The sequence below is a fragment of the Rhinolophus sinicus genome, chromosome 8, assembly GCF_057876585.1.
Source record: "Rhinolophus sinicus isolate RSI-liver-muscle chromosome 8, RSI-T2T, whole genome shotgun sequence".
Lineage (NCBI taxonomy): Eukaryota > Metazoa > Chordata > Mammalia > Chiroptera > Rhinolophidae > Rhinolophus > Rhinolophus sinicus.
Window position 1 is genome coordinate 72,792,615 of NC_142508.1, and position 14,875 is coordinate 72,807,489.

General features: G+C 56.0%; 1 protein-coding gene across 2 annotated transcripts in view; it reads right to left on the reverse strand.

The window, feature by feature from the left end:
* CPNE2 (copine 2) overlaps positions 1-14,875 on the reverse strand; it is a 44,873-nt gene that overhangs the window by 6,613 nt on the left and 23,385 nt on the right. The window contains exons 9-14 of one of the 2 annotated variants that reach the window (XM_019754189.3): positions 14,746-14,832; positions 13,314-13,373; positions 11,352-11,485; positions 9,259-9,313; positions 4,894-4,945; positions 3,336-3,469 (exon numbers count right to left, since the gene is read on the reverse strand). In XM_019754189.3, the coding sequence (XP_019609748.2) occupies positions 3,336-3,469; positions 4,894-4,945; positions 9,259-9,313; positions 11,352-11,485; positions 13,314-13,373; positions 14,746-14,832 (522 nt within the window). The remainder of the gene's footprint in view (positions 1-3,335; positions 3,470-4,893; positions 4,946-9,258; positions 9,314-11,351; positions 11,486-13,313; positions 13,374-14,745; positions 14,833-14,875) is intronic. The other variant, XM_088800343.1, reaches the window with a different exon arrangement.

Sequence of the window (14,875 nt, forward strand, 5' to 3'; positions counted from 1 at the left end):
GGCCAAAAGAGACGCCCTGACTCCACTCCTGCAACCCAGAGATGCTTGGAGATGGCCCGGGGTCACATAGCTGGGGTGGGTGATAGTGCTTCCCCAGGCTCCCTACCTCCCCAGGTTGGGAGGACCAAGTCACAACAAAGTGGCTGAGGTATGAGAGGACTAGGACTGGTCAGAATTCGGACTTGCTCAGAGAAAGGGCCAAGTTCTTCCCTCTGGGGGCCCTCGGCACTTGTTCCCTTGAACACAAAGACACCTTCCTGGCCTTCCCCAGGGCCCAGGCCCCCTGCAGACCGAGGATCCAGCAGGCACAGGCCCATGTCTCCCCAGGATCCGCTCTCCTGCCCAGTCCTACGAGGCGTGGCAGGTGAAAGGGCACTGAAAGTGACCGGGCTTCATTCCTACTCCCACCTCACATTTTTTCCGTCTTAAACAAGAATGCAGGCCTTTTTTCCATTTGAAAGCTGGCTCAGGCGGATAATAGACCGGTATAATAGACCAGGCCGGGCGGGCCAGTGGCTTGGCTGGCAGCAGACATTCAAACGACTCCAGCCCTGCACCCCCAGGAATTTTATAACAAGCCCCTCCCAGGCCTTTTCCAGTTACTGTCCCATTCAGGTTGCCCCAGATCCTCATGGCTCCTGGGGCTTCTCCCATTTCATAAAGGAAATGGGCTCAGAGCTGGGGAGGGCCGGTCTCAGGCCCTCAGCTGCCCCCAGGCAGGCAGGCAGGGCAGGGTAGGGACTAGAGACAGTCCTGTTCCCCAGAACAGAAAGGACCAGGACCCTTGCTTCACTGCTGACCCTCACACACTGACCTCCCTCAGCGGTTCCCTGACCTCTGTCAGGAGCCTCTTCCAGGACCTGGTTGCTGCCTGTCCTTAAGGTGTCTTTGGGTGCCAGGCATTGCACTATCTCATTTAATCGGGCCAGGCCAGGCTCGAACCCCATCATTGAGTGCCGGACTAATGGGTCCTGTTCGTATTCCCATTGTACAAATGACGAAACTGAGGTTCAGAGAGGTTAAGTGATTCACCCACATCACAGTGAGGAAGGGGCACGGGCAGGAGTCAACCCTGGCATCCTGACTCCCGGGTCCCCTTCCTGCCTCCCAACAACCAGACCATGTGCTGCTGTCCTGCCGTCCCCAGGATGGCGCTGGTGTCCTCTTCTGTCTTTCATAGCCTCCCCCCTCCTATCTCACCACAGCCTGCCAACCACCAACATCCATCTCCCTAGTGACATACTAAGTAGGTGTCCCCCTCCTTTGTGCTGTCCCAATGGGACCAGCTCCCTTTCCTTTTGGGAGAGGCCCTGGCTGAGTCCCCTCTTCCCACCTCCTTACCCAGCATACAGCCCACAGCAGGGTCTGACTTAAATCCATCCATTCCAGAACACAATGAATGAGTGCCTGCTGCAGGCTGGCAGGGGGAAAACAGTGCCGCACAGACATAACCCATCCTGTGGGGCCAAGAGTCCAACAGGAAGACGCGCAATATAATACAGGGGAGGGGCATGAGGACTAGTTTTCCAAAACAAGAAACTTGGAGGTGGGATCCCAAGCCTGCTGCCTGCATGCCCCAAGACAGAACTCAGGTGGATGTTAACCAATCGCAGAACAAACCATCCAAAGGCTATTAAGCAGAGAGATTCCATCTCAGCCATCCCCGGAGTTAAGACCACTACAAACAAGCCACAGGTTGTGCCTCACAAAAGTTAAAGATAAACCTGCCCTTCTTGCATCTCACAGAAGTTAAACTGACCACTGTTCTTCCTCCTTTCCCCCCATACCAAGAAATTTTCCATAGAAGCAAGAAAACACACATATGGCCTAGCCCAGGGACTGCAGGGGGTCTCCCACTAGCAGTTAGAGACCGCCACTCTGTCTGTGGCATGGCCTTTCTTACTCTCTGCTAAATAAACTTACTTTCACTTTAAACTCGGTATCAACTCACGTTTGAATTCCTTCCTATGTGAAGCCAAGAAGAAAGCTGCTTAGCTCAGGGTTTGAGTCCCCACTTTGGGGGATTCGCCTCACTGGCATCAAATCGACCAGGTGACAGAATATGTGAAGGACATGTTGCTGCATCTCAGAGTCCAGACGGGAATAAACAGACAAGGAGGGAGAAGGCCTTCAGGTGGGTGGTCAAGGAAAGCAGCGGGGGGGGGGGGGGGGGGAGTGGCATTTGAGGGGACACTGAGGGATGGGATGGCGTCAGCCGGGCAGAGTCAGGGAAGAACCTCCCGACAGAGGAGATGGCAGGGCAGAGACTGGGAGGAAGAAGCATGGTGTGTCTGACGGCAGTGGTGGAATCTGTAAGTGAAGGAAGGGCTATGGGTAGGCGAGGAGGTCGCTGAGGAAGGGAGAGGCTGGGAGCGGCAGGATCTGATGTTTGCAGCTAAAAGGACCCTCCACCGGGAAGTGGGCGAATTTGAGATAATATTTTGGGAGTGAAAAGAACAGTCTAGAAGGGACTGTGGCACCTTTCAGAGTGGAGGACGCCTGGAGAGGGGCAGCGGTGTGTGCAGGTGCCACTGGGGGCAGTGCCAGGTGAGCATTAGAACCCGGTCCAGGGGCCGCCACCCCAGGGCAGCTGCTGGCTTCCCAGCCGTGGCGCGAGCCTGATGAGTGGGACTCGGCAGAGGGCCTGGGAAATGCTGCTCCGGCACTGCCCCTGGGGCAGGTGGAGGAGGGTGCCCAACTCGCAGTGAGGCCAGGGCAGGTTGTAGTGGATGGCAGGGGAGGCGGAGGAGGTGACGCGTGGAGACCTCCACACGCATTGCGCCGAGGGCTGGGGGCGGGCAAGGACCAGGACATAGATGCCCGGATGTGGCCATGCGCCGTATGTTCCAGATGCACAGCAGCACTGGCCGTCTCGGGCCAGGCCAGGCTCGAACCCCATCACTGAGTGCCCGGCCAGCGCCAGACAGTTCTGCGCCCCTTAGCTCCACTGGGACTAGGGGGCTGCAGGGACCACGGTCTCCTGGTTTCCATGTATCCCCTCTGCCCTGGGGACGCTCCCCCTATTGATCACAGCCCTATTTCCTTCTACAAATGCACGGAACTGCCGTGTCTTCCTCAGGTCTGTGCCCTAAGAGGCCAGGACGAAGCAGACAGCTAGCTCCAACCCCGTTACCATACCTGCAGGAAAACTGAGGTGCAGAGAGAGGCATCTAGGATTTTAGAACAAGGGAAAGCAGAGTATCCAGCTCGACAGCGCCGTGGGGATGGCTGGGGTGGGAAGGATGGACCTCAGTCTGGCCTCCCTAGGACAGGCAGGGAGGGCCCAGCCCATGCAGCCTTATCCTGAACGTCCACATGGGTGGCTGCCTACTCACCGTGGCTGTCTGCTGCTGCGTGGCCTGGGCTGCAAACCGGGCCACATGGTTGATGATGGGAGAGAAATTGGTGGGCCCATAGAAGCGGATGTGGGGCAGGCACGCTGAGTACGCCTGGGCGATGCCGTCCACGCCTGCCTCCGGCAGAAGAGTCTGGGTCAGCCCAGCCCCCCTGACCCTGCACCCGCTCTCCTTCCAACTGCTGACCAAGGACCATGTCATGCTCTCCCCAAATGCCCCTGCCATGACCAGTGTGGGCCCCGTGAGACCGGAAGCTCCCCGAGAGCAGGGTCAGGGTGGTGTAAAGCAAAGAGCCCTGAAAGTGGAGTCAGACAAACCTGAGTTCAAATTCTGCCTTTGCCACTTCTTAGGTGTGGGACCTGGGACAAGCTGTTTAACCTCTCTGCGCCTGTTTCCTTCTCTGTTACTGAGACTGATAATCTACACTTTGGGGCAGTTGGCACAGGGGCTCCAGCAGGTGTGGCAAAACCTGCAATGACACTTCAGGGCCCCGAGAAGCCATCAGCAGGTCCATTCTGGGAACGCTATGGCTTCTATTCAGGATTGTTGGTGGGCCTGAGATGCTTGTACATAGTAGGTGCTCTGCAAACAGCCACCATTCTGAGCCCAAGCATATCCCCCTGCCCTGTGGCCCTGCCCAGAAGGCCACTGGCCAGAGATGAGGTTAACCAACATGAACTTGGACAAAACATCTCTGGGGGCCTTCTCCAAACCAGACAGCGCCCAGCAGGAGGACAGGGCCACCTTTCCTGCCAGCAGATGTCCATGGCATTATCCCCAAGCTGGCAGCCACATGGTGCATTTCCCTTCCAAGTGCAAACCTGGCGTAGCTTTGCGGATCCCCAGGGAGGGTAGATGCTGCACCCAAGCCAAATCCTAGGCTGAAAGGTCTTGTGATAGCAGGGACCACCCTCTTCCATCCCACCTGGAGCTCCTTCTCTGACTCCATACTTCCTTCACTGATTCTGGGAGGCTCAGAAATGCTCTCAGATGTGGGGGCGCCAGCGATAAATAGAGATACCACATTCACTCTCTGCCCCTTCTTCCTCCAGTCCCCCAGGCGACCCGCAATCCCTGGGTGCCAAGGCTCTCTGTGGGTGGCAGGGAGGGGAGGGCAGGGCTGGGCCCTCCCAGCGAGGGTGGGTGGGTGGCAGGTGAGAGGCAGGAGTGTAATTTGCCACCCTTACCTCCTCCTGGTCTACACAAGGCTTCCTGTCAACACTTCCCTTAATTCTCACCTGACCACAGTGAGGTGAGCCAAGTAAGTATCACACCTCCCTGGGGCAGGTGAGGAGGCAAAGGCTCAGAGAGGTATACTGATCTCTCCGGGGTCACACAGCCAGGAAAGGGCAGCAGCTGGCCTTGAATCCAGGACTGCCTGACTCCAACCCCTATCTGTTTCTCCATTTGTCATTCTGAGCAAGCGCGAGGGGTAGGGTCAGGGAGAAAGGACAGAAACCTGTACTCTGCCCTCCCTTCACCCAGGGAGATGGCCTGGTGTAAACCCAGGGCAAATGTAAGTGGGCTTGACACTCACCTGAGCAGAAGGGGTTGGTGGGGTTGAAGTTGATGGCAAATTCATGGGAGACCTGAAATGCAGAGAAAATGCTGAGCCGGTCACCTCCTGGGCCCAGGCCACCCACCCTGCTAGGTCCAGACGCACCCCTTCCTTCCTACCAGGCGCAGGCTCCCATTGAGGGTACCTGGCTCTTTACTGCTCCCCCACCCCAAGTCAGGGCTATCGGTACCCCCGACATCTGCTTTCATAGCCCCTGCTGGGTCTGACCCACACAGACAGGCCCAAGTACCTCAATTCATAAGGGAGGAGACCGAGATATTTCCACATCACCCCAATCTCTCCTGTGGGATGAGGGCTGCCTATACCCCTCACCCCACTACCTGAGTCCCTGAGTGGGACAGAGGTGTCCTGAGGGCAGTGGGTCAAGGAGCACTTGGAATGCCCCTTCGAATTGGCGCTCACTATGGTGGGGGCCATAATTAGAGTTCCACTTCTTTGGGCCCCAGGGCTTTCCCCCCATCTTAACGGGAAAGGAGCTTGGAGAGAAGCCCACCTTATGCCAGCAAACCTAACTGCGGATTAGCTGACAACCCGCTCAGGCTGGACTGGGGGAATCGGAGCGTAATGGGGGCAGAGGGCAGGGGTAGGGGCAGAGAGGGCTGTCACAGTTCCTCAAGGCCCAGCCCCACACCCAGGCAGGTCATCAGAGGCAGACCCTGCACACTCCCGGACCGGACGCCGCTGGACCCATGACAAGCCAGGAACACACAGGGACCAATAATTAGACCCTGTTCGGGGCTGCAGGTAGGACGGGGGTGGCTGCAGAACCCGGGCCTCATGAAAGGCCAGGGCTCAGGTAGGGACAGGGAACCTCCCTACTCTCCCGCCCTCTCCCTGCCGTCTAACAGCCAAACTCCCCACTCAGCCACCTGCCCCACTGCGTGCCACACCTCATGTTCAGTGCTTTGCAGGTGTCCCCTCACTTCTTCCTCACAACGACCCAACGGGGAAAGGCCTGTTATTACCCCATTTTTCAGATGATGAAACAGACAGAATGGATTAGACTTGTTTCCATGGTCTCACATTTACTGAAGGGCAGAGCTGGGTCTAGAACCCAGGGCAGGCTGCCTCCTGAGCTCACGTTCCATGAACCCACTAACTTCTAAAGTTGTTCCTCCCCCAAGGGTTTTGAAGTAGGAGGGTTAAGAAATCTGGGCCAAAGAGAGCTTCAGTGTGGGCACAAACAATTCCAGACAGACACTTTAGCTCCGAGACACTACAATGGGGGTGCTGGAAGGCCAACGTCCCCATTTCACAGATGAAAAAACTGAGGCCCAGAGAGGAGAAGCCAGGTGCTAAGGCCACGCAGCAGACCAGGCCTGAGACCTAGGCCCCTCCTTCCTCATGAGGGGGTTGGACCCCAAGCCTTGGAGAGCCCTCATAGGTCAAGAGAGGAGGGCCTCAGTAGGGGCAGCTCACCCTCGTGCTGCCCTGTGGGTGGGCATGTGGCCTGAGAAGACTCCTCCCTCTTCTAGGGAAAGGGCGGTTGTTCTTTGCTCCTTCAGCCCTACGTGCCTGGCATGGAGCCAGTCTCCTGATGTCCCTCTTGAGCCCTGTCCCTGCCCAGGGGCCCTCTCTACCCTGTCCCCCGTCTGGGCTCCAGGTGTAGGGGCCAGAGGTCCTTGTTGCCATGGCAACTTCATGAGCCTCTATAGAGATTAAGAGGGGGGCTTGTACAGAGGGGGGCTGAGAGAGGAAAATGGTTGCCAGGGAAACTGGCCTCCCTTGGGCCAATGATTGCAAAATCAGATTTTAGGAGATTTTAGAGACCAAGAGGGAAAGGCCCCTTCCTGATAGAGATGGATTAATATTTTACTTTCTATGCCACCCACCCTCTCTGGGGAAGGGCCTGGCCTGGGGTCAAGGGGTGGGGCTGCAGGAGGCCTCTCAGGTCACCTACTCCAGCAGTTCCATTTCACAGCTGGCAAAAGTGAGGTTCAGAGAGAGCCAAGGAATACTTAGGTCACATGAGCGAGCCACGGCAGAGCCAGGAACAGACCTGAGGGACAAGTATCCATGTGGCCTGTGGCAGCCCAGCCCCCTCCCTTGCTTGTCACCTTGGTTTGCCTGAGAAATGCCAGTAAACAGGACAAGCTACCTGGAGGCCACACCAAGCCGATTAGGGGCCCCTGGAGACCAGCCACAGGTCTTTGTCCCGGGACTCCCTGCAGCCTCTGACAATCAATGCCCCATTCACCCCACCTGCCCCTGCCCTGCCTCTGCTCAGTGAGTTACTTAAGACACTGTTCCCTGTGGCCCTTGCAGGGGTGGGACAGTGAACAGAGGCTCAGAGGGAGCTGATGGTACTCAGAGGGACTGTCCTCTCTGAGCCTCAGTTTTTCCATCTGTAAAATGGGGAGAGTCATAAACTTTGCTCTTCCCCATCCCAGACCCTTCTTCTGCCCAATCCCTCTCTTCATTTGACTAACTCTGGCTTAGTTTGAAGGTCCGACAAGCCCTCAAGCCATCTCCTCAGGGAAATGCTTTCTGAGTCCCTCAAGCCGTTGCCCAGGACAGGAAGAAACTGAGGCCTCAAGGGTAGATAGCCAGGCGGCAAGGTCTTTCTAGCTCCATCCAGCTTCCCACCCTCAGAGAACGAACACCCCTGTCTGCTCAGGCCTCTGGGCCCCAAATTCACTGTCAACAAACAAGTACTGCACACCAAATGCACGCCAGGAGCAGACACACGGCGAGGAGGAAACCAAGTACCCTCCCTGAGCACAGCCCCAGAGGGAGACGATAAACACGCAAACCCACACATGTGCGAGGATATGAGTGTGCGGGGAAGGCCTCCCAGGGGAATGATGAAGCCAGGCAGGGAAAGGCCCCGTGCAAAGGCCCTGAGGTGGTACGGAGGAAAGAAGGTTCACGAGGCAGGAGCAAGATGAGTTAGAATGAGAGGGCGAGTGAGGGGCCGGGAGGAGCTGGGCCTGGCAGGGCAGGTGGGACGAGCATCTCCCCTCTTCCAACCTGGTTCCGGCATCCCCCTAGCCACTGCCGGGCACTCCAGCCTGGCCAAGCCCTGGCCTCCCCAGAGTTGCCCTGTGACATTTCCAAGGAGGCTTTTGCGCAAGAAAACATCTCATTGAGCCAGAGAGTTCTTTGAAAGCTGGCTGGTGTCTTAGCAACACTACGGGCTCACGCTGGGCCTGGCCGCACAGCAGCCGGCCCTGCTCCACCCACCCCCTGCCCCTACCCCCCATCAGCATGTCTACCCAGAGGCCCAGCTTTGGTCTTGCAGGATACCTGCCTCCCGCCCACCCCCCATGGCCTGTAGGTCCCCGAGCTGCTCCCTGAAATTGTAGGTGAAAATCCTCCTCCCAGCAGAGGATGGGAGGGAAACACTCACTCTGGATACAGCATGGGGCACCGTAGGGCAGACGAAAGGGGGTACTGGTTGATACAGACATGCGGATTTAGGAGCCCTCTGCCCACGCCCCCAGACCTCTCATCAGAGAGGCAGCAGATTCTGAGAATAAACTTTATAGAGTCCACCTGCTCACTTGGAATCCAAGCTCCCTGTTGTAAACATGAGCTTGGGTAGGTCACTTGGGCCTCTGTTTTTCTACCTGTAAAATAGACATCCTTCCTTCTCTCCATCCCTCCATCCTGTCCAGCCTCACCCCAGCCAGTCCCCACTCAGCGGCCAGAGAATCCATTACACCCACCTTCCTTCCTTTCCTCCAACTGGTGCAGCTCCCTCTGCCTCCCAGACTTTGCACAGGCTGTTCTACCACTCTCCCTGCCCCCACTGCCACCCCCAGTCACTCTGTGAACTCCTTCTTTCCCTTCCCCTCTTGGCTTGGACCTTGCCTCCTCCAGGAAACCTTCCCAGACCCCCCAGGCTGCACGGGGGCCTTATCTGGGCCCCTCCATGCCCCGCCGACCCTGCCTGTCTTTAGGATTGCCAGACAGAATACAGGAATCCCAGGTACATTTACATTTCAGATAAACAATGGATATTTTAGTATAAGTATGTCCCAGGCAATATCTAGGACACAGTTATACTTTAAAAACCTACTTATCTGAAATCCAGTCTCAACTGGGTGGCCTGTATTTTTATTTGGTAAATCTGGCATCCTACTTATCTTCCCCACCTGACTTGGATGCCAAGGGCGGGGAGGGCAGAAACGATACTCTCCTGTTCCTTGTTAGAGCCTCAATGCCTGCCCGAGGTTCAGGTGAGAGTTACGTGTGGGTTTAGGGGGAACTCAGAGAAGGCTGGGCACCTGGGGCCCAGTCCCAGCCCTCTCCACAGATCTCAGAGAGGCCACCCACACCAATCCTATCTCGGCCAAGAGGAAACAGACGGGCTTTACTCACCTTCCAGTCTGGGGGTAACTGGGCCCCAAACCCCAGAGCCGGAAACATCTTATCACTAATAAGAGAGAGGAGAAAAAAATACTGTGAGACAACTGGAGAGGGGCCTCCACTGACCCATGCTCTCCCTCCCCAACCCCCTACCCAGGGCCGGCCCCCTCTACCTTGCACACCTCCAAGGATAGAAAGAAAAAGCTCTGTTCAAATGACCTACTGAGGCCAAACCACCTCTGGGTATCCGGTAAATGTGTGGCTTGACCCCCATCTACAATTGTGACAGACACTGCTAATCAACCACAGCACTTCTAACCAATGGCCTGGGTGTAGCTTCTAGATCCTTCTCCAACTGGGACCTTGGGCACACAGTTATGATGGAAGTGAAATGCACTGGCTGTCTCTCAACTTCCCTTTTATGGCTGGGAAAAATTCTCCTAAAATGAAACCCTGGCTGGGCACTCAAGGCTCTTCATCATCCAGGCCTAGAGCTCATCTCCTTCCACCTGCCCTCTCTCATACGCCACCCCCCTCGTCCTAGCCACTGGCCACGCACTGTCCCCAAACACACAGGGAAGCTTAAAGCTCCAACTTCAATCCTGTTGCACCTCCTCCCGAAATACCTCTCCTTAATCTGTTCCTTGTAGCAAACTCCTACTCATCCTCTCATGCCCAATTCAAACGGCCCTTTCTCTCCGTGGGTTTCCCTGAAAACCCAGGATATCTCTTTGGTGCTCTCATAGCTCCTATCTGACTTTTGGAATGCCAGTGATTTCGTCCTCATTTTCCCCATAAAGTTAGAACTCCCTGAAGGCAGGGACCATGTCTCGTGTTCATTTGTTCAATGTGTATTTCTTGAGGATTTCCGTGGAGGACAAACTGTCGGGGGCCAGCTACTGAAGTGACGTGGGTAGCCGGTGCTGATGGCTCACATAGGCTGCTCGCAGTGGGAGTGGGGAGAAGGGGTTAGATTTGAGTCTATTTTGAAAAGATTTGCTGAGAGGATGATGGGGAAGATGAGGGAAAGAAGGAAGTGAAGGGTTTGGGTAAGTGGTGGCGCCTCTCACTGAGATGGTGAGGAGGAAGACAGGGGCAGGACTGGGGCAGGTGTCCGGTGCTCGCTGGGCCCTTGCTAAGTCTGAATGCCTGAGAAGGCTCAGCGAGGGGCTGAGGCAGCAGCTGGATCCACGGGTCTCCGGAGCAGCAACAAGCTCCTATATTGGACTGTGCAGACAGGGACTTTCACCTCCCTTGTTCTGCATGTTATATCTCTCTTAATGTGGCCTGGACTCACAGCCACCCCTTAGGCTCTGAGCCCCTGGGAGTCAGATGCTGGTCCTCAGGCTGCTTCTCTCAAGGAGGCCAAGTGTACACAGGATTCCTGAGCCTGTTCTTTTTGCCAAATCTCTGGCACCTGCTCCCCTGCTCCCCATGTGTTGGCCTCCTGGTCATTCCACCCTCTGACCTGTGAGTCCCGATAAGCACCACCTGTTACAATGGTGCCAAGTGACTTCTCAAGTGACTTCTGGACTCTCCAAGGCACTCTGGACCTTGCGTTTGGCCCATCCTGTTGTGGACATAGCCTCCATACAGCTTTCCATTACTGACTTTCACTCCCCCACCCCCAAAGACCTTTAGGAAGCATGGTCATGGGAGAAAGGCCCACACATGCCGGGTGCTCCTCCAAAGCTCCCGACAGGAATAAGACTGTTAGGAACCAGGTGTCAGGCCCAGGAATCAGAATGCCTGTGTTCCAGTCTCCCTGAGCTGTGTGACTTTGGACAAATTCTTCATCCCAACCCCAAGCCTCCATTTCCCTAGCTCTACAAGGGGAGGCTGCAGCAAGAGCAAATGAGTGTCATCTTCCATCTTGACTCATTTTCTTACTATTTGGTGTACTGTGTGGAGAAGGATCTGGACTCAGTAACTAAGAGGTCAGCAATCGATTAGCAATGTCTGCACAGGGATAGGAAGGGACAATAATCGCATGCATGCCTGTGCTAGCCGTTCCTAGGTTTGGTGATCTCTGGCTTTTTGACAAGCTGAGCTTCCCCAGCTGGATGGAGACTGAGCTGACCTTCAGAGTCCCTTCCCAAGCTCACCTGTCATAGTCCTGAATGATCTGTCCAACGGCCCAGATGGCCGACAGGTATTCGTTGGTGCCCATGGGGTTGATATAGTGCAAAGAGGAAGGGTCGAGGGGATTACCATTGGAGGCTGTGAAGTCTATCCCAACCTGCAGAGTGGGGGAGAAAAGATCACCCAGTGTGGCCAGAGGCCTCAGCTCCCTATCTCACCCACAGGGAACCAAGAGGCTGATGGGACTTAGGAAGCTCACCCACCTCCTAGCGCCAACCCACCCTTCCATAAGATGGTCTCGGGCTCTGATGCTGTCTGTGGCCGCTATGGCCTAAGCATGTAGTCTATTGCCCAGATATGACACAAGGCCAACTCGCAGCCTCAATTTCCTTTCCCCCTCACCATCCCTATGCATACACTCATCTGTTCCTATTTCCAGGCCTTTGTCCATGAGGTGCCCTCTACCTAAAGGGCCAGGCCATCTTCTCTCCCTATCTAATTCTCCTGCATCTTTCAGGCTCAATTTAGATACCACTGCCCCCCTGAAGCCTTCCCAGACACCTGGTCCCCACCCCAAGCTATCTCCCCATCATCCCTCAGACCACCACGGGGCCAGTCTCCCCAGTCAGACAGGGTGCTCACAGTAGGCAAGACACATGCCCCCGAGGAGCCAGGTCCAGGGCTGGGCACAGAGCACGGGTCAGAAGCCGCCCGGGGACTGGGGCTGTTGCTGGGCTGGGAACCAGGCTCCACCCACTCTCAGCCCTGAGGGAACCCCAGCCCAGGCCCTGCAGGGGTAGCATACAGAGGTGGGCAAGGCTGCCCAGCAAAGGAGGCTTAGGAGAGGGACACAGGGGAGAGACGGCCACGTTAGAACTCAGTTACTGTGGGGTGGGTCAGGTCCCTGAGGTCAGGGTGGCATGTCCTGCAGAGGCACAGCCTAGAGTCTGTCACACAGGTGGTGCTCAGTATACATTCACTAAATGAGCACATACAGGCAGGGGGAACAGGAGAGTCTGGCCTCTGTGGCTGAGGTGGGCAGTGGTGACCAGTGGGGTTAGAGGTCACCAAGGCCAATCCCGACTCCATATAATCCTGCAGATGACCTCCAGTCTTCCTGGATCTAGAGGTGGTGACGGAGAGTGGTGAGGCAAAGTGGGGAGGTTGGCAGAACATGGGACCCCAGCAAGCTCCCTCCCTGGACCTGAGGCTTCCCTTGGGGTGAGGAACAAAAGACAAGACGAATGGGACAGAAGTCTGCGAGGTGTACACTCCAGGCCACAGGCAGAGGGACATTCTTTCAGCGAGTATTTATCAAGCACCCGCTCCATGGCTAGGTACTTGTGTGATACGCTGAGGTTGGAGCGGACACAGAATAAAGCCCCACATTTAGGGCACTCAGTCCTAGTGGGCGGGACAAACAGGGACGGGCACAAAACATTTAAGATAATGTCAGCATGGCAAGTGCCCTGAAAATAATAAAATAGGAGAAGTGACATAGAGAAACAGGTGGAAGCATCAGGGGAGAGCTCCCTGGCAGGGTGACCTCTATGCCTCGGCCTGCAGGGTGGCAGGGCAGCAGCCACGAGAAGGCTCCAGGGAAGAGTGTTCTAGGCAGAAGGAACAGCAAATGCAAAGGCCTAAGACAGAGTGGAGCTTGGCATGTGGGGGAACCGTGGGGATCAGTGTGGAAGGAGCAGAGTCAGCAAGAAGGAGGGGAGCAGATGAGGCTGGAAGGCCCGTGGGCAGCCAGGAGGAAGTTGGCTTTTCCTTCTGAAGAGGTAGGTGTAGCCAGCAAACACTGTGGGCTGGGCAGCCAGGCACGTGCTGCCCTGCAGCTAAGCCGACAGGACTCGGGCCCACCCGCCTAGGCCACACACACGGCTTGAACTGGGGAAGTCCTTCCTGCGGTACCCCCGGGCCTTCTGCTAGTCACGCCCCAGGCAGCCCCAGGGAGGAGCCTCTCTGGGGTGGGGCAGCCTTACGGTGAACATGAGTTGGCAGCCTCCCAGGATGTAGTCCAGGAAGGAGTAGTCCCGGCTGATCTGAAAGGAATCAGGGCGTCAGTGGGTCCCACCCCCCCCCAGCACCTGGAGGCTGGCCCTCCTCTTGGCCACACTCTCCACGTACGAGCTTTGGGGAGCTGCTCTGTGCTCTGAAACTTTAGTAAGGTGGCCAAGGAGACCAAAAAAGGCAGATGACAGAATCTGATCTGATTACAAAAAACCCCAAACCTCCGGCACAAAGCCCTCAGAGCAATGGTTCCCAGTGGGTAGGGGGGGGCACACAGATACACAGACATGTGATGGTGGCAGGCAGGGTCCCAGGGCCCAGCATCAATTATACCACCAATTCCATGACAGAGAAAGTCATAGGTTGTTGCTAGTTCAGCCCTTAAGCTCTCTCTGGCCCTTACCCACTTCCACTTTAACAGAGAGGGCCAGGCCTCTGGCATAAGGCCTCCCACTGTAAATTAATAAAGCTGCTAAACACTGTTTTGATGCTCTCTGCCTCCTTTGGGCAAAGGATACTGGCCTTCCAATTTTGGTGGAGTTATAAGGGTCCCTTTCAAAATAAATGTATTTAATCCAAAAAAAAACAAAACATTAAAAGTTGGGGGGAGGGGCTAATGACAAAAAGATAATAAGGCAGGTGCCAAAAAGCATGAAAAGGAGGGTCTGAACGATAGAAATGGGGACCCAAAATCACGATGCTGCAACCTGACAGCCTAACTCTCGCCGAGTACTTCTGCGATGTGACCTCACCAACACTCATGTAAACCCCAGCGCCACGGTGGGGTCTCCAGACCCAGGCATGGAGGCCTGGGTTCGGGGCTACCAGCTGGTAGAGAGAGTGCCAGCACCGGCACCCAGGGTCCTGCTGCCCTCGCCCAGTCTGTCTTCTGTAATATCCTGCCCATTCCAGCAGACACTTGGCTACCAGATAGCCAGGGGGCCTGACCTCTGACCTCAGCTAGCCCCTGCTGGCGTGAACTTCCCTGCCTTTCGGGGCCTCAGTGGCCCCAGCTACCTCACGGGAATCAGTTACCTGAGCCTTCACTGGTGTCACTGCCAGAGGACAGGTGCCCCAGCCCCACGTCCTCTGCCCCTCTGATGCTGAACATGCAATAGGTAAGCCACCCGCATGGAAGGAGGAAATCCCCACAGTTACCCTGCAACTAGGAAGGGTCTTGGAAGGTCATTTTATGTCCTCCTCGATCTCCACACATGAATGTGATATGAGACTAACTCTTTACACACTTGACCTTGTTAACATCCCCATTCTACAGACAAGGAGACTGAGGACTAGACAGGTTAAGGTCAGGTCACAGAGCCAGGACCTGGCCCAACAAGGATGGGAACCCAGGCCTCGCTGGCCCTGACCTGTGCCCCTACCCCCCGTCCCCCACTCGCCCACCTTGCAGGAACGCAGGATGATGATACCCGAGTTTTTATAGTTCTTCTTCTTCCTCTGCTTCTTGGGGTTGATGCACTCGAACTCCAGCTGGGCAACACAAGAGGAGAAACAGAAGCTCACCTTGGGGTCT